At 54.1% G+C, this 24,018-nt stretch overlaps 7 protein-coding genes across 7 annotated transcripts; 2 read left to right on the forward strand and 5 right to left on the reverse strand.

The window, feature by feature from the left end:
- Positions 1-211: 211 nt before the first annotated feature.
- KRP23_7232 (Enolase) lies at positions 212-1,966 on the forward strand (the record flags this gene model as incomplete). The annotated part of the gene is made up of 1 exon (XM_067892521.1): positions 212-1,966. The coding sequence occupies one exon, from the start codon at positions 212-214 to the stop codon at positions 1,964-1,966; it is 1,755 nt and encodes a 584-aa protein (XP_067744393.1).
- Positions 1,967-2,046: 80 nt separating this feature from the next.
- On the reverse strand, positions 2,047-9,543 carry KRP23_7233 (uncharacterized protein; the record flags this gene model as incomplete). The annotated part of the gene is made up of 1 exon (XM_067892522.1): positions 2,047-9,543. One exon carries the CDS (start codon positions 9,541-9,543, stop codon positions 2,047-2,049), a length of 7,497 nt encoding a protein of 2,498 aa, XP_067744394.1.
- Positions 9,544-9,568: 25 nt separating this feature from the next.
- Positions 9,569-14,946, reverse strand: KRP23_7234 (uncharacterized protein; the record flags this gene model as incomplete). Its single annotated transcript, XM_067892524.1, has 2 exons — positions 9,569-9,582; positions 9,702-14,946. The coding sequence occupies 2 exons, from the start codon at positions 14,944-14,946 to the stop codon at positions 9,569-9,571; spliced, it is 5,259 nt and encodes a 1,752-aa protein (XP_067744395.1).
- Positions 14,947-15,737: 791 nt separating this feature from the next.
- KRP23_7235 (uncharacterized protein) lies at positions 15,738-16,397 on the forward strand (the record flags this gene model as incomplete). Its single annotated transcript, XM_067892525.1, has 1 exon — positions 15,738-16,397. One exon carries the CDS (start codon positions 15,738-15,740, stop codon positions 16,395-16,397), a length of 660 nt encoding a protein of 219 aa, XP_067744396.1.
- A 248-nt stretch (positions 16,398-16,645) lies between these two features.
- KRP23_7236 (uncharacterized protein) lies at positions 16,646-17,412 on the reverse strand (the record flags this gene model as incomplete). The annotated part of the gene is made up of 3 exons (XM_067892526.1): positions 16,646-16,804; positions 16,879-16,979; positions 17,043-17,412. 3 exons carry the CDS (start codon positions 17,410-17,412, stop codon positions 16,646-16,648), a joined length of 630 nt encoding a protein of 209 aa, XP_067744397.1.
- Positions 17,413-17,744: 332 nt separating this feature from the next.
- KRP23_7237 (Sodium/potassium-transporting ATPase subunit alpha) lies at positions 17,745-21,865 on the reverse strand (the record flags this gene model as incomplete). The annotated part of the gene is made up of 2 exons (XM_067892527.1): positions 17,745-21,563; positions 21,650-21,865. The coding sequence occupies 2 exons, from the start codon at positions 21,863-21,865 to the stop codon at positions 17,745-17,747; spliced, it is 4,035 nt and encodes a 1,344-aa protein (XP_067744398.1).
- A 459-nt stretch (positions 21,866-22,324) lies between these two features.
- KRP23_7238 (GDP-Man:Man(3)GlcNAc(2)-PP-Dol alpha-1,2-mannosyltransferase) lies at positions 22,325-23,800 on the reverse strand (the record flags this gene model as incomplete). Its single annotated transcript, XM_067892528.1, has 1 exon — positions 22,325-23,800. The coding sequence occupies one exon, from the start codon at positions 23,798-23,800 to the stop codon at positions 22,325-22,327; it is 1,476 nt and encodes a 491-aa protein (XP_067744399.1).
- Positions 23,801-24,018: the final 218 nt, after the last annotated feature.

The raw sequence follows: 24,018 nt of genomic DNA on the forward strand, positions 1-24,018 counted from the left end.
AGCCGACCCGGTTCGTACCAATTTCCTCTACCATGTCAGCCGGCTCACATGATGAATCTCACACGTACACTGCTTTACAGGTAGTCAGTCTACCATGTTAACAACACTGAGACCGTCATGAAAGACATGGCTACATCTCGCCAGTCGCGTGTGACAAAAAGTATCTTTGGTCTTCAAGGGTCGTAGTGTCTGGTACCTTTTCCGTGTAGCAATGCGGCAGCAGCAAGAACCGTGCGATGAGCAGGACGAAGAGGAGGAAGAGGAGCAGGTTCGAGAGCGGGACTTGGTGGAAGCTTACGTGGCGGAACACGCGTTGGAGTCGTCGCTGAACGACGTGATCAACCAGGTGGTGGCCAGTCGGCCGAAGGACCCATTCCTCATGCTCTCGTCGCTGCTGTACGCGCGCGCGACGGCCAAGCGCGGTATCTTCTACGTGCAAGTGTGCGAGGTGTTGGACGCTTCGGGCGAGCCGACGGTGTTGGTGCGACTCCACACTGGCAAAGGGGTCTTTGAAGGCTGCTGCTCCGCCGAAGCGACAGGGATCACGGACCGTGAGTGCAGTGCTCGGTCTCGAGAGCTCCAAGAAGACGGCGCCGGCGTCAGTAACGCATTTACTGACGTCCCACCGAGTAAGCAACGCTATGGCGGTCGAGGATACTCCAAAATTACAGCAACAGCGCAGGAAGTTCTCATGGTGAAGCTCGAGAACGTGGAGCCGACCGATCAAGGCGTACTCGATGCTATTTTGCAGGAGCTAGAGACGACCTTGGGGCGCAACGTATGTCTTGCAACTTCACTAGCGATTTGCCGAGCCGGAGCCAAGTACGCCGAGATGCCGCTGCGAGAATACGTGGCTAAGTTGCAAGAGCTGCCGCCCGAGAATCAGTGCGTCCCCATGCCGATCTTCAGTGTCGTGAATGGCGGCAAGTACGCGTCGAACAAACTGATCGCGCAGGAAGTGTTGATGACGCCTACGAGCGCTGCGAATTTTGCAGACGCGCTACATATCGCGGTCGAGTTTACCACTGCATTGCACGCGCAACTTGAAACGCGCGGCGTCGGCTTCACCAACCGCGGCGCGTTTGGTGGGTATGCTCCACAACTTCAGACTCTGGCTGAAGTCTTCCAGGTGCTTCGAGCAGCTTTAGACGACGTCCGGGCGCGGCTTGAAGACCCGGACGGACACGTGATCTCCCCTGCCAGTGCATCACCGTTACAAGTGGACTTTGGAGTAGATTTCGCAGCGTCCGAGTTTGTTGTCCGGCCAGCGAAAACAGATAGTGATGGTACCGGCCAGAACGAAGACGACAACGACACCTCTCTGTCGTTCACGTATAACACGGATCGGTGGGTGCCTGGATCGACCGGAGCGCTCAAGAATAGTGACGAGTTGTTTGACATCCTGCGCAGCAGTGTGAAGGAGCTGGAGATCACCACTGTTGTAGACCCTTTCGATGCGGGCGACGTCAAGATGTTTGCAGCACTGCACAGCACTGAAAACGACTCGGACAGTAGTGCGTTAGCAGACCCTGCTGATACTGGAACTGCTGAAGGTGGAGACCAAGTCGCGAAGGAGGGCGCTGGACTGGGAGGGGACCCGAACTGCCGCGTACAGATTGTAGGTCGTGAAGTCGTGGAGCGGCACGGTTTGGCCGCTTTAAATGAGGAGCGCGCATGCAACACGGTGCTTCTCGTACCGCATCAGTTCCCGACGGTGTCGAGACTACTGCAAGCCGTCACGGATGCACAACATCTCGGACTCGCAATCATCCTGGGTGTTTCTGGTGGACATCCTGGCACCGATGCCGAGGTTCTTACCGCCGTCGCTATGGGCGCGGGTATCGGCCAAGTCAAGTTCGGTGGAGTGCTCGGCGCTGAGTGCCAAGACAGATACCGCAAATTGTTACTCGAGAGCCAAGAGCCTGGCGCTCCACCCTTTGTAGGAGGACGTGCCTATCGTCGTTAACGGAGAAAACAAGCTCCTAGTACTTGAATGCATTTGTATTTGATTTATCGTGCTGGTAGTTGCTTGTCATTCGTCATTTGTCATACATGCCTCTCCTCTGTTTCGTTAGCTTCCTCTTCCATGGACTCATCCAGGTCAAAGGATTCGTCCATATAATCTTGCTCGGCTTCGCTAGCGCTGTCATCTTGGACAGCTATCGGAGTTGACGTGGTGTATGCTGTAGATCTCATCGGCGAGGGCATTGAACCCGCAGGCTTGCTGTCAGTGAAATACGAGGCGCGAGCGGGTTGATTGAAATTCAGTTTAGCATGAGGTCGCAAAGGAGCAGTCCCCGCATCGTCGTCATCTAACGGTAGTGAAACCTCACCAAACTCGTCGTCCTGCGATCGAATGAAGCCCTCCTCGAATTCGTCCTCCTCGTGCGACTTGGAGCCGATCGACGCCTCGTCAAACTCGTTCTGGTCATAAGATTTGGGTTCAATTGGTGGTTTGCCAAGGTTGTCTTTCTCACGAGATATGGAGTGCGATGCTTCTCCGCCAAAGTCATTTTGCACGCGTGATGTCGAGTAGGTCGATTCCTTTTCAAACTTGGGCAGATCGCGAGTGTCGGACAGAAAGGATACACCAACAAGCGCAACATCTTCGGGCGACTGAATTGATCTCTCTCCAAACCCATCTTCTTCGTGAGATTTAGACCTCGCAGAGTCTTTCCCAAACTCATCTTCGCGCGATCCGATCGAAGCCTCCCCCAATTCATCATCTACACGTAATTGAGTCCTAGTGGAAACATTACTAAACTTATAATCGCGTGATTGGAGTGGTTTAGACCCCGCGGAATGTCCATCGCGCGGTCGAATTGAAGCTTCACCAAACTCGTCGTTTTCTTCAGATTCAGACCCCGCGGAACCGTCACTTAACTTTTCATCCCGCGATTGGATTGAAGATTCGCCCAATTCATCTTCTTGCGATCGAATCGAAGTAGCTCCGAATTCGTCATCGTTATCGCCTCGTGACGGAAGTGATATCTCTCCAAACTCGTCGTCATCCTCCTCCTCATCAAGAAAAGGTTTTGTGAATCGGCTAATTTGTGGCTGCTTCGTCATGCTAGAAGCTCTTTGCCCCATGTCCGTATCTTCTTGAAAGCCGTGTGATGGAAGTGATCTCTGTCCAAACTCGTCGTCATCATCTGACAGAGGTTTGGTGAAGCGGCTAATCGGTGGTTGCTCCATTTTCATACTAGAACCGCTTTGCTGCAGAAGTAAGCGTTCAACTTCGTCCATGTCGTCATCTTCGTTAAACCCGTCCCGTGGAAGTGATATCTCGCCAAACTCGTCGTCCTGCGATCGAATGGAGCCCTCCTCGAATTCGTCCTCCTCGTGCGACTTGGAGCCGATCGACGCCTCGTCAAACTCGTTCTGGTCATAAGATTTGGGTTCAATTGGTGGTTTGCCAAGGTTGTCTTTCTCACGAGATATGGAGTGCGATGCTTCTCCGCCAAAGTCATTTTGCACGCGTGATGTCGAGTAGGTCGATTCCTTTTCAAACTTGGGCAGATCGCGAGTGTCGGACAGAAAGGATACACCAACAAGCGCAACATCTTCGGGCGACTGAATTGATCTCTCTCCAAACCCATCTTCTTCGTGAGATTTAGACCTCGCAGAGTCTTTCCCAAACTCATCTTCGCGCGATCCGATCGAAGCCTCCCCCAATTCATCATCTACACGTAATTGAGTCCTAGTGGAAACATTACTAAACTTATAATCGCGTGATTGGAGTGGTTTAGACCCCGCGGAATGTCCATCGCGCGGTCGAATTGAAGCTTCACCAAACTCGTCGTCTTCTTCAGATTCAGACCCCGCGGAACCGTCACTTAACTTTTCATCCCGCGATTGGATTGAAGATTCGCCCAATTCATCTTCTTGCGATCGAATCGAAGTAGCTCCGAATTCGTCATCGTTATCGCCTCGTGACGGAAGTGATATCTCTCCAAACTCGTCGTCATCCTCCTCCTCATCAAGAAAAGGTTTTGTGAATCGGCTAATTTGTGGCTGCTTCGTCATGCTAGAAGCTCTTTGCCCCATGTCCGTATCTTCTTGAAAGCCGTGTGATGGAAGTGATCTCTGTCCAAACTCGTCGTCATCATCTGACAGAGGTTTGGTGAAGCGGCTAATGGGTGGTTGCTCCATTTTCATACTAGAACCGCTTTGCTGCAGAAGTAAGCGTTCAACTTCGTCCATGTCATCATCTTCGTTAAACCCGTCCCGTGGAAGTGATATCTCGCCAAACTCGTCGTCCTGCGATCGAATGGAGCCCTCCTCGAATTCGTCCTCCTCGTGCGACTTGGAGCCGATCGACGCCTCGTCAAACTCGTTCTGGTCATAAGATTTGGGTTCAATTGGTGGTTTGCCAAGGTTGTCTTTCTCACGAGATATGGAGTGCGATGCTTCTCCGCCAAAGTCATTTTGCACGCGTGATGTCGAGTAGGTCGATTCCTTTTCAAACTTGGGCAGATCGCGAGTGTCGGACAGAAAGGATACACCAACAAGCGCAACATCTTCGGGCGACTGAATTGATCTCTCTCCAAACCCATCTTCTTCGTGAGATTTAGACCTCGCAGAGTCTTTCCCAAACTCATCTTCGCGCGATCCGATCGAAGCCTCCCCCAATTCATCATCTACACGTAATTGAGTCCTAGTGGAAACATTACTAAACTTATAATCGCGTGATTGGAGTGGTTTAGACCCCGCGGAATGTCCATCGCGCGGTCGAATTGAAGCTTCACCAAACTCGTCGTTTTCTTCAGATTCAGACCCCGCGGAACCGTCACTTAACTTTTCATCCCGCGATTGGATTGAAGATTCGCCCAATTCATCTTCTTGCGATCGAATCGAAGTAGCTCCGAATTCGTCATCGTTATCGCCTCGTGACGGAAGTGATATCTCTCCAAACTCGTCGTCATCCTCCTCCTCATCAAGAAAAGGTTTTGTGAATCGGCTAATTTGTGGCTGCTTCGTCATGCTAGAAGCTCTTTGCCCCATGTCCGTATCTTCTTGAAAGCCGTGTGATGGAAGTGATCTCTGTCCAAACTCGTCGTCATCATCTGACAGAGGTTTGGTGAAGCGGCTAATCGGTGGTTGCTCCATTTTCATACTAGAACCGCTTTGCTGCAGAAGTAAGCGTTCAACTTCGTCCATGTCGTCATCTTCGTTAAACCCGTCCCGTGGAAGTGATATCTCGCCAAACTCGTCGTCCTGCGATCGAATGGAGCCCTCCTCGAATTCGTCCTCCTCGTGCGACTTGGAGCCGATCGACGCCTCGTCAAACTCGTTCTGGTCATAAGATTTGGGTTCAATTGGTGGTTTGCCAAGGTTGTCTTTCTCACGAGATATGGAGTGCGATGCTTCTCCGCCAAAGTCATTTTGCACGCGTGATGTCGAGTAGGTCGATTCCTTTTCAAACTTGGGCAGATCGCGAGTGTCGGACAGAAAGGATACACCAACAAGCGCAACATCTTCGGGCGACTGAATTGATCTCTCTCCAAACCCATCTTCTTCGTGAGATTTAGACCTCGCAGAGTCTTTCCCAAACTCATCTTCGCGCGATCCGATCGAAGCCTCCCCCAATTCATCATCTACACGTAATTGAGTCCTAGTGGAAACATTACTAAACTTATAATCGCGTGATTGGAGTGGTTTAGACCCCGCGGAATGTCCATCGCGCGGTCGAATTGAAGCTTCACCAAACTCGTCGTCTTCTTCAGATTCAGACCCCGCGGAACCGTCACTTAACTTTTCATCCCGCGATTGGATTGAAGATTCGCCCAATTCATCTTCTTGCGATCGAATCGAAGTAGCTCCGAATTCGTCATCGTTATCGCCTCGTGACGGAAGTGATATCTCTCCAAACTCGTCGTCATCCTCCTCCTCATCAAGAAAAGGTTTTGTGAATCGGCTAATTTGTGGCTGCTTCGTCATGCTAGAAGCTCTTTGCCCCATGTCCGTATCTTCTTGAAAGCCGTGTGATGGAAGTGATCTCTGTCCAAACTCGTCGTCATCATCTGACAGAGGTTTGGTGAAGCGGCTAATGGGTGGTTGCTCCATTTTCATACTAGAACCGCTTTGCTGCAGAAGTAAGCGTTCAACTTCGTCCATGTCATCATCTTCGTTAAACCCGTCCCGTGGAAGTGATATCTCGCCAAACTCGTCGTCCTGCGATCGAATGGAGCCCTCCTCGAATTCGTCCTCCTCGTGCGACTTGGAGCCGATCGACGCCTCGTCAAACTCGTTCTGGTCATAAGATTTGGGTTCAATTGGTGGTTTGCCAAGGTTGTCTTTCTCACGAGATATGGAGTGCGATGCTTCTCCGCCAAAGTCATTTTGCACGCGTGATGTCGAGTAGGTCGATTCCTTTTCAAACTTGGGCAGATCGCGAGTGTCGGACAGAAAGGATACACCAACAAGCGCAACATCTTCGGGCGACTGAATTGATCTCTCTCCAAACCCATCTTCTTCGTGAGATTTAGACCTCGCAGAGTCTTTCCCAAACTCATCTTCGCGCGATCCGATCGAAGCCTCCCCCAATTCATCATCTACACGTAATTGAGTCCTAGTGGAAACATTACTAAACTTATAATCGCGTGATTGGAGTGGTTTAGACCCCGCGGAATGTCCATCGCGCGGTCGAATTGAAGCTTCACCAAACTCGTCGTCTTCTTCAGATTCAGACCCCGCGGAACCGTCACTTAACTTTTCATCCCGCGATTGGATTGAAGATTCGCCCAATTCATCTTCTTGCGATCGAATCGAAGTAGCTCCGAATTCGTCATCGTTATCGCCTCGTGACGGAAGTGATATCTCTCCAAACTCGTCGTCATCCTCCTCCTCATCAAGAAAAGGTTTTGTGAATCGGCTAATTTGTGGCTGCTTCGTCATGCTAGAAGCTCTTTGCCCCATGTCCGTATCTTCTTGAAAGCCGTGTGATGGAAGTGATCTCTGTCCAAACTCGTCGTCATCATCTGACAGAGGTTTGGTGAAGCGGCTAATCGGTGGTTGCTCCATTTTCATACTAGAACCGCTTTGCTGCAGAAGTAAGCGTTCAACTTCGTCCATGTCGTCATCTTCCGCAAGGTTCAGTCGCCGAGAGCCCGTGCTAAATCGTTTCAAGCTTGTTGATGCAAACGTCGGCTGAGTTGGGATAGATATTGTTTCTTCTTCCGAGCTTTCATCACCCTCCATTCGGAGCGACATGGCAGAGGTTGCTTCGATACTGCCACTACCGTCGTTGTCATTGTCTACAGCCAACCCTCTACTCAGTGAAAGCTCTGCCTCTCGAAGCTGCTCTTCGGACCATTCGTCTTCCTCCTCTTCCTCCGGGCGCTTAATCGGCTGAGGAGACAGCCCAGCTTCCGTACTTGCACTAGCTTCGTCATCTCGATCCGACATCGCTTCTGCATCAAACGAACTCTCTGATAGCGGGTCTGGGTGAGAAAACCCTGCAAAATTGTGCTCAATGTGATTGTGAATTTCCACGTCGTCCGTCTCTAGTGTCCGTGCGTCACCGCGCATGAACCTGCTAGTTGTTATATTCGGAGAAACCATTTCGTACTGGCCACTTGCCACGCTTGAAGCAGACTCTTCCAATTCGCGCCCTTCATCAAGTCGATCTGCCGGTGAACCATTATCCACGCTTGAGGATAACTCGTCAAACATGCTGCCCTCACTAAGTCGATCTGCGAGCCCAACGTTATCCACACTTGATGCTGACTCATCTAAAGCATTACCCTCATTCACCTGCAAACCACTTGCCATGCTTGAGGAAGAAACTTCTAATTCATCGCTCTCATTACGTTGATCTGCCAGCGCGACACTCGTCCTGCTTGATGCTGCTTCTTCTGAAGCCTCTTGTAAATCGTTTGCCATGCTTGATGTAGATTCTTCTGATGCATTATCATCGCCAATATTCCCCACCTGCAAGTCGCTTGTCATGCTTGAGGAAGATTCTTCTAGTGCATCGCTCCCATTACGTTGGTCTGCTAGAGCACCACTCGTCATGCTCGATACGGATTCCTCTAAAACCTCCTGTAAACTGCTTGCAATGCTTGATGCAGATTCTTCTAACGCATTATCGTCGTCGATATTCTCCTTGTGTAAGTCGCTTGCCATGCTTGGTACAGATTCTTCTAATGCATCGCTCGTGTTAGGCTGATCTACACCACTCACCATGCTAGAGGTTGATTCTTCTAGACCGGTCCCTTTTCCACCTCGATCATCTACACCGTTTGGTGTACTTGATGTTAATTCTTCTAATGCACCGCTCTCCTCCACACAACCAAGTTGATCGTCCAGTGCATTTTTCTCCACACATAACGCTGCCTTTTCGAAGGCGTGTGCCTCGTCAAGGTGATCTGCAGAAACACCACTAGCCATGCTTGACGATGACTCTTCTAATACATTATCATTACCCCGCTGATCCATTGATGCACCACGAGCAAGGCTGGATGAAGACTCGTCTAGCGCACTGTTTTCATTGAACTGGTCGTTTAGCCCAGTGTTTCCCACGGACTCTTCTAATGCAGCACTCGCATCAAGTTGATCTCCCAGCGCACCACTATCCACGCTTGATGCTGATTCTTCGAGTGCGGTGTTCTCGTCAACAAGTTCATCACCATGATGCTCTGGCGTTCGATCACCGCTCATATCTGCGGACAGCTCGCTATCAGACAATGCATCCCCTTCAATCGAATCCTCTAGTTGTAAGTTTCGTGCAATTCGCATTGGTTCTACATTGTCAATGGCATTTTCCACATACACCGAGGTCTGGTGTGCCTCGGGGTCGTCAGTGAATCGAGTGCTGTTGTCATTTTCCGACACCTTTGAGTCGTCGAGCGAACTCTCGTCTACGGCGCGTTGCACAACGTAGTCTTCTGTAAATGAATGCTCTTCTTCTGCTTCGTGGTCGTGTACTTGGGGTTGTAGTGAATTATCCACAAGTGCTTCCTTGCCTTCGAGTGCAGACATCATCGCATTATCGAACGAGCTTTCCTCGAATGGGTCCAGCTCATCTGCCGCTTCCTCTGACCTCATGTCTTGCTCAGACTCGCTAAGTTCAGCTTCTTCGAGATCTTCTCCGCTTGAGCCAAGATCAATGTTGTTAGCATGGCCAAGCTCTGCCATCTTGGTGTCATCAACTGACTCCTCTCCTAATTCCTCACCATCAACTGATTCCTCTGCTAGCTCAGCTGTTGCCGGCTGCTTCGCTTCGGTCTCGTTACGCACAAACGATGTTGCAAAGTCATCACTGTCATCACATTCATTATCAATATGTGGGTCCACCTGCTTACTAGAGTGCGCAAGGCTCTGCTCCAGCATCAGCCTTTCCACTTCACCCATGTCGTCCTCGCCACTGCCACTAAAGCCCACCGAGCTCCACCTGGACTGTATCTTGGCCCCCTCAATCTTGCGGTCGACACCCGACACCAGTCCATCGACATCATCATCAATCCTATCCTGCTCGCTCCTGAAACTGTCCTCCGCAACATCAACGCTCGAATCCTCTTCATCTTCATCAAGGTTAGACATATCTAGAGAGGTCGCTCCCTGCTCTTCATGGCTGTTTTCCTGCTCATCACGCACAACATGTTCAGCGATCACCAATTCATCACAAACTTCAGACTCATCATGACTCAGTTCGCCAATTGAATCCTGGTCATCCCCATCCACATTTTCATAACTCGCACCTTCTCCCTCGTGACCCACAGGGTTCTCCTGCTCCTCGCCTTCATGCTCCAAGTCAGGCTGATCCATGTCGCGCTTCTCCACTTCGGCGTCATTCAAGTCATCCTCCTGCGCCGCCTCTGACGTCTCACTAAAGTAGTCCTCCTTCGCCTTCTCCAGCGCGAGCGCAATTGCAGCACCGTCCACAGCTGCCTTCTGCGAGTTCGGCGGTCGGGATATAACTCCCTCATCAACACTTTTCTCGTTGCTCACAGGGCCCAGAGAAACACTGTCCGGGAAGAGGGAATTGGAGTCGTCATGAAGATCTAACACAGCGTCCCGTAACCGCGACTCAACCTTCCGAAGCTTCTCAACAATCTCAGGGGCCATCGACGCGTACTTCTGCATCCACCGGAAATCATTAAGAAGGCTTTCATCACCGCCCATCGAGCCATGAGCCACAAGCAGCGCATTCAAGAACTCAGCGTTCATCAAAACCTCCTGCTCCACTGACTGAACCTTGGCCAGTTCACGCGCACTCTCCGAACGGACGCGAGTCAGCTTTTCCTCTTCATCAAAGACACTCGCACGTAGCTCGCTCCACTCCATAATTCCACAGCAGACTGTAAGTTTCTGGTATAGAGACTGAACTTCAGCAGTCAGCGTCACAATCTCCTGGCGGGTAGCAGTGAAATCCTTCTCCAGGTTTGCAACGTTGTCCTCATCTGGCTGGAGAGCTGCAGTGCGTTCTTCAAGGTCCTTCAGCTTGCTCTGAAGCTCACCAAGATCGTGATACTTGACATTCTCCACAGCACGAATCTTCTCACGGACGGCAGCAACAGCAGCGGTCAGCGTCTTGTTCTCCGTACGGAGTTCCTCCACCTCGCGCTCCTTCATCTCCGTACGTCGCTGGTAGGAAACCTCACGTTTAGCGCGGTCCTTCTCCTCTTCCTGCAGTTGACGCTCGAGCTGGAGCTTCTCCTCACGCAAATTCGCCATTTCGTCGCTGAACTCGTCCGATCCCTTCGCAATGATAGCGGACTTGTGGTACTGCTCCTTCAATTCCCCACGGAGCTGTTCCACAACCGACTCCAGCTCACGGATCTGTGTCTCGTGTTCCTTAACCTGGTTGTCCAGCTCCTGCGCAGTAGCGCTATCCGCAGCAGCCTGCTTCACAGTCAGCTCGTACTCAGCCTGAAGCCGCTCCAACTCGTGCGCAGTGCGACGGTGAGTCGCGTAGAGCGCGTCAAGGTGGTGCGTGATGGCTTCATCATCGCTCACCTCAGCCTCGTCTGCCACTTCGTTCTCCCCCGAGGCGTTAGCGGCCTGCACCAACTCCTCCAGAATACGTTTGAGACGTGACTGCAGCTGCTGTTCGCGGTGCTGCGAAGCCTGCAGCGTGGTCGTCAGCTTGCTCATCTGGTCCGTCAGCTCCGATCGGACATTCTCCAGATCCTTGCTCGACTCTGTCTTCAATACCTTCACATCAGCGTTCAGCTTATCGATGGTATCTTCCAGATCCTGCTCACGCGAACGAGAACTCTCGCGCTCCTGGTTGAGCTTCAACGTGAGCGAGTCGATCTGCGCAACGTAGCGGCTTTGCATCTCCTCCTGGGCCATTGCCATCTCGACCAGCCTCTGGCGGTTGGTCTCATCCAACTGCTTTGCCTCCTTTAGAGACGTCTGCTTCTCCTCAAGAGTGCTTGACACTTCAGCGAGCTCAGCGCGAAGCTTGTCAACCTCAGACTGCATGTGGCTCTTGATAGCAGCCAGCTCCTCCTCCTTCTCGGCGGACGCCCCACCAATGTTGGCTTCCATTTGGGAAACATCTCCTTCCAGACGAGCCTTCGTCTCTTCCAGCTCCAGAATCTGGGCCGTGCACTCGTCGATTTTGCTACGGGCCTCCTTGATCTCGTGAGTCAGCGTCGACACTTCACGCTGGTGCAGAGCCTCTTGGTTCTCGAGTTCCTTCTCAAGCTCGGCGATTGTCGTCTTCGTCGTTTCCAGCTCTGACTGCGCTCCTTCCAGCTCAGAAATACGCTCTTCGAACTTCGACTTCAGTGTTGCGAACTCGGTCGCGTGCTCTAGGCGCAGGTTCGTTTCCGTCTTCAAAGTGACACGTTCGTGCTCGATCTGTGCACGCTGGATCTGCTCCAGCAAATCGTTCTTCTCGTCCTTAAGAGCCGACAGCTCGTCCTCAAGTGCGCCGAGGTTGCTCTTCTCAACAAGAGTGTCGCGGAGTTGCCGCATTGCCTGCTCCTTGTCCGTAATTTGCTGCTTCAGCTCGCCAATCTTATCATCGTAATCGCTCGAAAGCTTGGTAATGGTGTCCTCCATGATCTGCTTCTGGCTTTCCTTGGCTGCGTTGAACTCGTCCGTCATTTCCTCTAGCTCCTGCTTCAACTCGTCCTTCTCGAGCTGGCTTTCAAGCAGAAGCTTTTCGAGTTCATTACGTTCTTCAGTGCTAGCAGCAGTAAGAGCAGCCTGCTTCTTCATCTCATCGCCGTTCTGGAGAGCCTGAGCCACACGCTCCATTTCCTTCAGCTTCAGCTGGGCAATGAACAGCTCGTGTTCTTTAGTCGCCTTCACTCGACGCACAGTCTTAGCCTCACGCTTAGACAGATCCAACATCTTGGCAGAAGCCGTCTCAATACGCTTCAATGTCTTGGTAAGCAGCCCCACTTGGGTCTGCTTCGCCTGCAGCTCAGAGGACAGCTGGCGCACCTTCTTCTCCTTTTCGCTTTCCAGGTTACGGATCTGCTCGCGCACCTCCGTCACCTCCTTCTTCGATTTACGTACCACTTCGTTCTTCTCCTCATTTTCAGCCTTTTCGCGAGCAAGCAGGTTCTCCAGCAAGGAGTTCTTACCCTGCGCGACACCCATAAGTTTACTCTCCTCCTGCAATTTCTGCATCAGTTCCAGACGCTGGGCCTCTTTTTGCTTCTCCGTTTCAGTCAGGGTCGAGCGGAGCTCCTTCAATCTAGCTTGAAACTGCTGTTCGTCGCTGGCAAATCGGCGCTCCACCTCAGCCTTGGTGGTAGCCAGAGCCTCCAGCTCCGCCACAGAGCGAGCGAGGCGCTGACGCAGTTTGTCGTTTTCCTCCTCCCTGTCGGCAGGGCTACGACTGAGTCGCTGGTTGGCCTCAGCCTTCACCTGGGTCATCGTCTCCTGCAACGTCTTGGTAGCCTCCTCGAGCTTCTTCTGCTTCTGAGCGAGTTCCGAGAGCTGGTCGTCAAACTTGTTGGACTTTTCCTTACTGCTGCTCGCAATCTGCTCCAGCTTCTCCTCCATCACCGCTGCAGCGCTGCGCTGCTGGCTCTGAAGGGCCTTGTTCAGCTCCGTGCGTGCGTCAGTCAGCTCGTCGCGCAGAGACGCGCTTGAAATCTTAGCATCTTGCAGCTTCTTTTCCTGGCGGTCTAACACGCCCGAAAGCTGAGCCAGATCCTCCTTGCTTTGCGTTTGGGCGTTCTGTAAAGGAAGCAAGTCGCTCTTGCGGAGGGCTGAGCTCTGCAGACGCTGGATGTCGTCCGTCAGATCGTTCTTAAGCGCAGCCAGGCTCTCCTGGCGCTGCGAAAATGACTGCTTCTCCAAGCTCTGCACCTTCTGCTCCATCTTCTCGGCCATGCGAATCACGTTCTGCGATAGACGGTCCTCCATTTCGCGGAACTCACGCGTCAGCCGAATGCTCAGCAGGTTCTCTACCGCCTTCATGTCCACCAAGCTGCCCATCTGGCGATGCATCAGCTGTACCCTGTCGGCGAGCTTGAACAACCCTTGTTCCTGTTTCTGGCGATTAGCGACCAGCGCCTCGATGTTGTCTTCAAGCGTCGAGATCTTCATCGTCGCGGACGACAGCGACTTGACGCGCGTGCCCATTTCCGTCAGCTCGCGGTCGACGCTTACCTTGCGGCCCAACAGATCCGCGCTGTGCTCTTCGAGGCGAGCAATAGCCGCGGCGTTGGCCTGTACACTAGCAATGATCTTGGGGTCCGACACGGACGGAGCGTTTGCCGACAGCTTACTGTTGGCGGACACGAGCACGGCGTCACGTAGCTCGGTGATCTGTGAGCTCAGCGCAGACGTCTGCGTTGTGAGGCCGGCCACGTCCGTACGCAGGTCAGCCACCTTCTTGTCCACGGCGCCGTTGCGCGCGGCAAAGTGCGTCTCGAGGCTCTTCTTGACTTCGTCGACCATGTGGTTCGGGATGTCGCTAGGGATGTCCGCGTCCGGCACGCGGATACGCGGGCCCATGCTCGCTCCGAGCGGACGCGCGTGTGGAACGCGGCCGGTGGCGCCGACGCGGCGACTGAGGCGGGAAGACACGCTGCCAGACATAGAACGCGTCTCGTCCAGGTCAAGGCGTGGCCGCGGGGCGCCCAGATCCGCAATCGCCAGGCCTCCAGGGCCGCCTGCGGTTGCACGGTGCTGCTGCAGCATGGCGGCCGTCAGGCCACCGCCGCCGGCGATGCCCACGTGGGGGCGACTGGAGATGCTGGCTGAGCTGCCGTGGCCCGAGTCGAGTCTGGAGCGGCCCAGTCCCTGGTTGCTGGACATGGAGCCGGCGTCGTCGTCGCCGCGCACGAACGCGCGGGGTCGCGCGGACGAGCGGGAGGACATGGAGCCTGTGTCATCGTCTCCGCGGATGAAAGCCTTGGGTCTGGCGGACGAGCGGGAGGACATGGAGCCAGCATCATCGTCTGCGCGGATGAAGGCCTTGGGTCTGGCCGAGACCCTCGAGGACGCGGAGCCGGCGTCATCGTCTGCGCGGATGAAGGCCTTGGGTCTGGCCGAGACCCTCGAAGACGCGGAGCCGGCGTCATCGTCCGCGCGGACGAACGCCTTGGGGCGCGCCGACGCGTGCGAGGACACGGAGCCCGTGCCATCGTCCCCTACGTACACGCGCGGTCGCGCGGAGCCGTGTGAGCCGATGGAGCCGGCGTCATCGTCGCCGCGCACGTAGGCCCTGGGACGCGCCGAGCCGTGGGAGCCCATGGAGCTGGCATCATCATCTCCGCGCACGAAGGCGCGCGGCCGCGCCGACCCTCGCGAGGACACGGAGCCGGCGTCGTCCTGTGCGCCTACGTAGGCACGTGGACGCGCCGATGAGTGGGAGGACACGGAGCCCGAGGCGGAGCCGGGGCGCGCGGTCGTTACGGACACATCGGGCGCACGCACTTGGGGCTTGTCGCCGATCTTGCGCAGCAGCTTGAGGTTGTTGTTGGTCTTCTCGATGATGGAGGACAGGTCCGAGTCCCAGGACGCGCTCATGGCTGGCGTCGGGTCCTGGCGGGTCCTGGCAAGTCCTGGGCGGAAGCGGAAGTGGGGGCTGGCGTCCAGTTGTATGGGGCAGCTGCGGCCCCTCGAAAACCGGCCTGTCGCGTCTTTGCTCCCGACCTCTGCCATGCAATAGTGAAATCAAGAGAGCGCCCGTTAGCAAAGAAACAAAGAACCTGCGTCCGCGGAGACACTCATTGTTGCCAACAAGTTGCCGTGGACTGCATTGCATTACGCTCTGCTTGCTGCGAAAGCCCAAAGGCGGTCAATGCAAATGTCGCCTGCACCCGGTGGTGGTGGCACTGAAGTGCTCCGGCCTTCGCCGCCTCCATCGAACTGAACTCGGCAGCCCTCGCTTTGCTTGCCGTCATCTTCATCGGCGCCAACTCAAAGGAAGGAAAAGACCCCGTTGCAGACTGCAATGCAATGAAGGGTGGAACAGCAGCACTACATGTATATGGAGCAGTAGCAGCAACACTCCGTCCCACTTGACCCACTATAGTACCATGAACAGACCCCTTTCGACGGTGCAACACGGCAACGGTGCGTGCCATCAACCTCGCTCACACTTGGCACTTCGTCGTCGTCGCCTCGCTCACCACGATTGTCGCCGCCGTCGCGCATTCAACAACGCCCGTAGTCCAGTCGAACAGCGCGCCGAAAACCTGAAGCTGCCGCCCGGTCGCAGGTCGGGTCTATGCATGGGTCGCAATCCCCTCTATACGGCACAATACCCTCTTCATGAGACTTTCTCTCTAGCAATCACTACTAGCCGCAAGAAGAAAATGAGCACCAAGGGCAAGTGGCTCACCATCGAGCAGAAGTGCGAGGTCATCGCGCAGCACCGGCGCGAGCCGGCCACCAACTACACGCAGCTGGCGCAGTGGACCAAGACGCGCTTCGAGCTGTCGGTGGCGCCCACGCGCCAGACCATCCGCAACATCGTCCAGGGCGCCGCCGACATCGAGGCCAAGCGCCTGGACGCGTCCGTGGGCGCCAAGGGCCGCACACTCAGCGTGCGCTCGCAGGCGCTGGAGCAGCAGCTGCAGCAGTTCGTGGTCGACTGTCAACAGCGCGACGAGCGGCTCACGCGGCGGCTGCTCAACGACCGCGCGAGAGAGATCCTGGACGCGATGGACAACGCACCGCCGCTGCATCTGTCGGTGGGTTGGCTCACCCGCTTCATGAAGCGCCACGGACTGAGCTTCCGCAAGGACAAACCAGAGGCAGCAGTCGAGGCGGAGGCCCAAGCTGTGATGGTAGGTGAAGAGACAGCGGAGGTTGTGGAGGATGAAGGCGTGCAGGGAGAGAAGAAGGAGCACGCGCGGGTGGACGAGCTGCGACAGAAGGCGACCAAGAGGCTGCGGGAGATCGAGACGGAGGCCAAGGATCTGCGGAAGTTCCTGCGCAGACTAGACACAGCACAAAACAACTCGCAGGCGTGAAAGGGTGGAGGCACGACAGTGTGGACTCTGTATTAATCCATTTGTGTTTTCTTGCTGGATCCTGAGTTGTGCTCTTCAGTGACACTGGACTGGGGACAAGACTTCAAAATGCCTTGAAGTAGTTCTCCAGGATAGTAGACGTCTCCTTCTCCAAGGAAGAGATCGTTCTCAAGTTGTGATGATGCCGTGGTTGTCGTTCTCGAGTGGTGTCTGCATGCCGCCATCCATACGTGGGAGCGCCTACGTGTCTAGATTTGTGACTTTCGTAGCACCAGTTGAACTCCCCCGCTACGTGTTTGGTAGTTTTGGAAGTGTTGCTGCACACGTTGCGTGTGCTGAGGTGTCGCCATGGCGCAGTACGACGTCAATAAGACTTGCTGCTGTTCCTCTTCCAGGAAATAGCCAACCTGCGTGAACGAGTGGGCAGACATGAGACTAGCGAGCCATGACACGAATGCACTTGCTGTTACAGTGTGCTTACCTCCATCATAGGCGCACTCTCATTGCAGTCGCTCAAAGCCACTGGATAGTCCAGTACCCGCGCCAAATCGTGCTCCTGCACCAACCCCGACACGCTCATATCTTCTCTAGCCAATTGCACACCTGTGTTCGTGTCCGTTGTGGAGGCAGCAAGGCGAAACGTACGCTTTGCCAATTGAAACTCGGCGTGCTGCGTATTGGCAAGCACGAGGTCGCCTGTCAGTTCATACTCTGCTGGGGTCTCGAGCCGAGTCCCGACTGAATACAACACTACTGAGCATGGGGAAACTGAACCAGTAGTCGTCAGCAGCAAACCACTCGGAACAACCACATCGTTCGCGAAGCTCTGCCGCCAGGTTGGAGGCAGGTTGGACAGCAGCACACACGCCTTGAGCCCGCAGAGTAGGAACAAAACCTCCCCAAAGAACCTCATGGATTCAGGCTGCAGACCGAACTGCACCACAAACATTTGCAGTTCGTCCGTCGGTCGAGAGGCCCACCACTGCCGCTCCAAGTCCCTGAACGCCCGGCACATTCGGAGCTTCGCGCACCTTTGTCGGTGTCCGGCCGTCCAGTGGTCTCTCTGGCACGTTTTCGAGCAATACGCTGTCCATTTGCATTGCGAGCAGCGAGACAACGTCTTGTCGCCCTCTTGGCATGTGCTGCAGACCCTCGGCGCCATCTTGGTTGGTCTCCGCTTATTCACAATACTCTTTCTAAGGATCGCAATCGCCTCTATAAGAGAAATAGGCAGTGGTGGCAACAAAATGAAAAAAAAGTGAAGTAGAATTATGAAAAGGGGTCGAACCAATTGCACTCGGCCTCCACAGTGCCCTACATAGCCCTTGACTGCGACCTACTGCTGGCCTAATAGTACGTGTTCACCTCGAGCCAGCCCGGGTAGCGGATCATTTGACCCGTGTCCTTGCGGATGATGCTGCGAGACGTGGAGCGCATGAGGAATTTGCGGCCCTCGTCCAGCATGAAGAGGAAGAGCGAGAACGGCAGTGCTGGGAACCAGTGCACTAAACGAATGCTCTCCGTGTTCAGCACCGTGTGCGTGAAGCCCGCGTACGCGATCACTGTACTCAGCATGAACTCAAACATGAGGCCGAAGTTGAGCACACTGTTCATCATTCCCTGCGACACGATGGACAGGTAGCGCGTCTTGCAGATCATCACGTTGGCCCACTGCATCTCCACGACAGCAATGAAGAACGCGGTCTGCGCAATGGAAAGCGCGCTGTACTGCATCATGCGTGACATGATGTTCACGTACGCCTTGCCATTTTCGCGACGGGTGAATCCAGCTTGGTACTTCAGCAGACACTGCTCGCCATCGCACGGCTTCGTACCATCGGCATTCAAAATCATATCAAAGCTCTTGCCGACCTTGTACGAGTGCGCATCGGAGAGCGTGTACTTGGTGTTGGTTACTAACTTGCCGGTCGAGTCCACGCCGACCACTTCCTCTCCGCCGAAAGCGTCACGAGCTCCCCCAAGGGCCGAAACTTCCCCTCCAGTATCCCCGCCGTCAGTAATCGCCCATACGGCCAATGGCTGGAACGAGCTGAAAATCGCCACTGAAATGCTACTGACGAGACCTGGAGGACCCGTCTGGGTCGTATCGTAGTTAAACCACTCCATGTCAAAAAATGAAGATCGGCGGGCTGCCATCGGATAATAAGGGCGGTATTCTCGCTTGTACGCTGCGTACATGGACTGAAACGTAACCACAGGTGTCGGCGTGTAGTCCGCATATGTTCCGGGATCTGTACGCTTGTAGTCTGTTGGCTTTGATGAATCGGTGTCGAGGTTTTGCAGAGGGAACTGGCAGTCAATCACCTTACCACCTCCATTCGGATCATAGAAAATGTAGGCGTCGAAAATGTCACCTCCATCTGGAATGGTGTCGTCATATTCGTCTTGGCACAGAGGGGCTCCATCGTTCGTTGGTCCAGTCTTTTTTCCAAGCGGAATCAATTTTCCGTCTTGCTTGTATTTGCCGCCAGCAGTACAGTAGCGCCCACCTTCTGTTTGGCACCACAATACCTGTTTCCCGAAGCGATCATAAAACCCAAGGTTCGGGAGGATTTTCGGTGCGTAGCCGAAGTCATTCATCACAGCCAAGAATGTGAACATACCAGCACCAGCCTCAATGATGCCAACCAACGCGTATGCAAAGAAAACCAGTTTCTTAGTCACAAGGTGCTCCAACTCAGCGTTGCGTGGTGCGCGCAGCATGATATCACTCTCGGCACCTTCGTAGGCCATAGCGATCGACGGAATCATATCAGTACCCAGGCAAATCAGAAGCATCAGCACTGTAGTCAACGGTAGTGGCAGACGCACTGTAGCGTACAGCAAGAACGGTACCAGCTCCGGAATGTTGGCAGCCAGTGCGTAAGCAATTGACTTCTTTAAATTGTCGAAGATAATACGTCCTTCTTCGACTCCACACACGATCGAGGCAAAGTTATCGTCAAGTAGAATCATATCGGCAGCTTCCTTCGAGACAGCAGAGCCCATAATACCCATAGCGATACCAATGTCAGCCTTTTTCAGTGCTGGCGAGTCGTTAACACCATCTCCCGTCACCGCGACAATCTCCTTTCGGCGCTGGCAGTTCTCAACAATAATCAACTTCTGCTGCGGAGACGTTCTTGCAAAAACGATCTGCTTGTGGTCCAGGATGCGATCCCATTCCTCTTCGGGGGTGTCCATGCTTATAGTCCAGCCAGGAACAACGATGGCGGGGGCAGTATTCGGATCAACCCATCCGTTATCGCCTTGCTTCAGTCCACGTTCAGTGTTTTCTTCTTCAATATCTTCGCAGGTAGGCCCCCACAGAATTCCAACCTTGTGTGCAATGGCCTTAGCTGTGATTGGGTGGTCACCAGTGACCATAATAACACGAATTCCTGCTGTCTTGCACTTTGCCACAGCGACCGGTACTTCGGGACGGGGTGGATCAATCAGGGCCATCAAGCCGATAAAGCAAAGTGGCTCCTCGATTTTCGGGTCAGGTTTTGGCGTCGCCTCATAGTCAACATCCTTCTCACCAAGCGGGAAATTTGGGTTGTCAGTGCTGAACTCGTAGTCAGCCGTGTAAACAGTAGGGTCAAGGACCTTCTGGGCGAAACCAAGCACTCGCATTCCTTTTTTGGACAGTACAAGCTGAGCAGCCTCAACTTCTGCAAGCCTCTCCGGGGTCATTGGAACCTCTTCGCCTCCGATAAGAACCATTCCACAGCGAGCTGTGATTCGCTCGGGAGCGCCTTTCATCACCATTATAATCGGTTTACTGTCGTCATTGTCTTGCTTGTGCAAAGACAACTGGTACTTGTTCTTGGAGTTGAACGGGACCTCTTTGATCTTCGTGTTTTCCTCGCGGAATTCAATGATATCCTTCTTGTCATGGCAGAATTTGATCATAGCAGACTCGGAGGCATCGCCAATGGTATCCCACGCCACCGCCTCCATCGTCGATCCGTTTCCCATCGACACTGTCTCTTTGAAGGGTTTGCGCTTGCCACGCATGGTCAAGCCATCGGGGCCAACAGCTTTTTCGTACTTGGAGTCTTCGTCGAACACAGCGTTGTTGCACAAAGTCGCGCAACGCTGCAGTAATTTAAACGACGGCGAGTTCAAGTCGTAATTTCCGATTGGCGTGATGGAGCACTCGGCATCGAAGATCTTGTTGTCATACACGACGTGGGCAACCGTCATCACATTTTGAGTAAGTGTGCCCGTCTTGTCGGAGCAAATGCAACTCGTAGAGCCCAGCGTCTCGACGCCTTCCAGATTCTTGACCAGAACCGACTTGTGCGCCATGCGATTCGCAGCAAGACTCAGACACACCGTGACTGTCGCCAGCAGTCCTTCTGGAACATTCGCGACGATGATTCCGATCATGAACACTACATTCGTGACAATATCGGTCTTGAGGAAGACACCGATGATGAAGAAAATGACTCCAATAGCGACAGCCACCACAGCAATGATGTGGACAAAGTGGTTAATTTCGCGTGCAATGGGTGTCATATTCTGTCCGGTTGTAGTCGCAAGCTTCGCGATACGTCCCATAACGGTTTTGTCTCCAACACGAACCACAACACCTTTGCCCGAACCTTGGGGAATGAACGTACCAAAGAAACATAGGTTCTTGGTCTCGAGCGGGTTCTCATCCGTGCAGTCAGGAGTACGCTTCAATGGCTCAGGCTCCCCAGTCAAACACGAGTTGTCGACCGTCAGGTCATCGGAACATTCCAGCACACGAATATCTGCAGGCACCTTGTCGCCACCTTTGAGAACAATAATATCTCCTCGGACAAGTTGCGAAGCCTCGATCTTCTGCGACTTTCCCTCTCGGATGACGGTCGTGACCGTCGGCATCATTTGTTTGAACGACTCCATTAGGTTTGAAGATTTTGCGTTCTGGAAGTACGAGAAAGTGCCAGTGATAACCACGACCAGAAACAGCACGATACCAAGATACAAATTGTTGGGGTCGCCCTGCAACCCGTAAATGATGATGCACAGAGCACCTCCAACCCACAGCAATAAACTGAATAGACCCGTGAGTTCACGGATGTACTTGACAATTTCCGGTGTTTGCTTCGGTGGCGTTAGGCGGTTTAGCCCTTCCGATTCCAGGCGCCCCTGAACGTCGTGGTTGGTCATACCCTGTAGTTCATAACAAGGTTGCTGTCAGCTATTTTGAACAGATAATGTTGCAAGCCGGCCCAGCACGAAGACGATAGTAAACTCACGTTGACGGGGTCGGATCCGATTTCGGCAAAGAGCTCAGCCGGACTCTGCTTGTGTTCCTCCATCACGAGCTCGCGCTTGGCATCGTCCGAGTCGTCCTTCGCCTTGGCTGCGCGATTCTTACGTCCCTGCTGCCGTAGGCGCATCTCGGTTGACACCGCGACAATGTCTGCGGACGACAACCGAGGATGCGAGTCTCGGCTTGTAGATCCCGGCATGATAAGCTTCGGCTCGACACTTTGTCCTGCAAGCTTTCGGTCTCTTCTCGACTTGACTGCTAAAGCTCCCAAAGTGAAAGTGCCGCTCGAGGGTCGCGCGCGCCATGGATCTGTGCCAAAGCGGCGGTCGTTTCGCGCTATCGATCTACATTAGCGACCCTTCCTCCATCCGTTTTCGAATGGAAAGCGAAACCACCTCGCGGTGGATCACTAGTTGCCCCCGCAATAGGCTCGCTGTCCTGCGTCGAGAATACCAGCAAGCATTGTAGCACAGATGGAAAGGAGCATTGTCTCGCTGTCGGCATTTCAGCAATAACGGTTTGTTCCCGTGTGCCCTGATCTGCTCGCGATCGCATCAAAACTGAGCAGGGCGGTAGTGTGCCGCCAACTTTGCCATGGGAAACAGTCGTACCAAAAGCCTTCAGCCTCGCACCAAGCTGCTATTCATATCGACACCACCTACGCTGGCTTGACGTGCTTGCCGCCAGCAACTACGGACTCAAAGACACCACTCATCGCCGCTAAAAACTGCTCGCCAAACTCCTCGTCTGAGAATCTCAATGACGACTTGCGTGCTGCCGATCGCATTTCGATCGACTTGACTGGCGACAGTTCAAGGAGCGACATCATCTTGTCTGCATATTCATCCGCCGTGAGCGCTAAACAGCCTGTTTCAGGCGTAACAATGTCGGCCTTGGGGCCACCGGAGTTGTTTGCTACCACAAGCATGCCTGCGGCCATCATCTCCACATTGCTAATACCAAAGTGCTCGTTGTACATGGTGTGTACGCCGATGGAGCTCTTGGCAAGATATCGCTTCAGTTCAGCAAAGCTCGCGTTGACCACGAAGTCTACACGGTCAGCAATGCCCAACTTCTTGGCTTGCTGCTTCAGTGTCTCCACACGAGCTTCGTCGTCGGCATTGCGGCAGCTTCCGAGCAGTACCAGACGAAAGTTGTTGTACTTGGTCTTCATTTGCTCCGAATACTTGGTCAACAACACCTGAAAGCCCTGCAGTTGCAGGAGCTGGTTCTTCTCTGGTCTGAACTGGGAGACCGACAGTGCAATCGGCTCGCGATCTTCCAGCTTGAAGTCCATGTACTCGCGCATGGCCCCGCACGGCGGGTAGACAATGACCGGAGCCTTGCCCCAGAGCTGCTTCACGTGGTTGTACGTCCACGTAGAATTGACCATCGCCACGTCCGTGCAGTACTTGCCTACCAAACTGTATGCACCTGCAAAGAGATGGTAGTAAATGTACTTGGCCGTGGACCTCGACGAGCTCGTTGCAATGGCCGCGTCGTTGTTGAAGCCTGCGTCGCGATGCTGCACCTTAGTGATCATGTCGGTCGAGATCATGGGGTAGTGCACGTAGGCCACCACCGTACACGCGTGCAGAAGACTTGCCACGACGTAGGAGAAAGGGCAACCGGTGGTGTCCACCCACAGCTGCGGGTATAAGCCCCGCTTGGCGCTCTGCTGCATGGCCTCGAGCGCCAGGCGGATGTGCGCCACGCTCTGCCACAGCAGCGTGAAGCTCGGGTATCTGCTGGGCTCGAGAATCTCGCGACTGAGCAGCGGCACGACCGTCACGCTACGCTCCACGTGCAGCGTGCGCAGCTCCGGCAGGTTGAACTCGTCGGCCGCTCGGGCCACGAGCTGCGCGGTCGAGAGACCGTCGTCGCCCGTGAACAGCACGATCTGCAGCTTGGAGTCTGATGCAGAGAAGCGCCGTACGAGCGCCAGCAGGGCACAGTAGAGCACGCGCTCGCCGCCGCCGCCACCGTTGGCATACGGGTGGAAGACGCCGACGGTGACGGCGCCACTGGACGCGGAGTTGCGGTTCCGCGAGAAGGCGCGGCGCTTGTAGAGGAAGGCAACGGCCGCGGTCAGCAACAGCAGCGGCAGCGGCAGGAGGAGCGCGAAAGGCACCATCGTGATGAAGGAATGCCACGTATGGTTGCACTTTGCCGTGGTACTGATAATGTGGTACACGAGTACCAATGTAGAGGTACTGTTATGTATAGTTTGTGTGGTGCGAAATGACATCAGAATTTTGCGGCGTCTGCTCGATCGGAGAAAGCAGTGTCATTGCTTGCGTCTAGCAGTCGCCTCTTCCTCTCCCCGGACGCCCCGCACGGTTGCCTGACTTG

This window comes from Phytophthora ramorum (genome assembly GCF_020800215.1).
Source record: "Phytophthora ramorum isolate Pr-102 chromosome Unknown Phyram_PR-102_s0006, whole genome shotgun sequence".
NCBI classification, from domain to species: Eukaryota; Oomycota; class Peronosporomycetes; order Peronosporales; family Peronosporaceae; genus Phytophthora; species Phytophthora ramorum.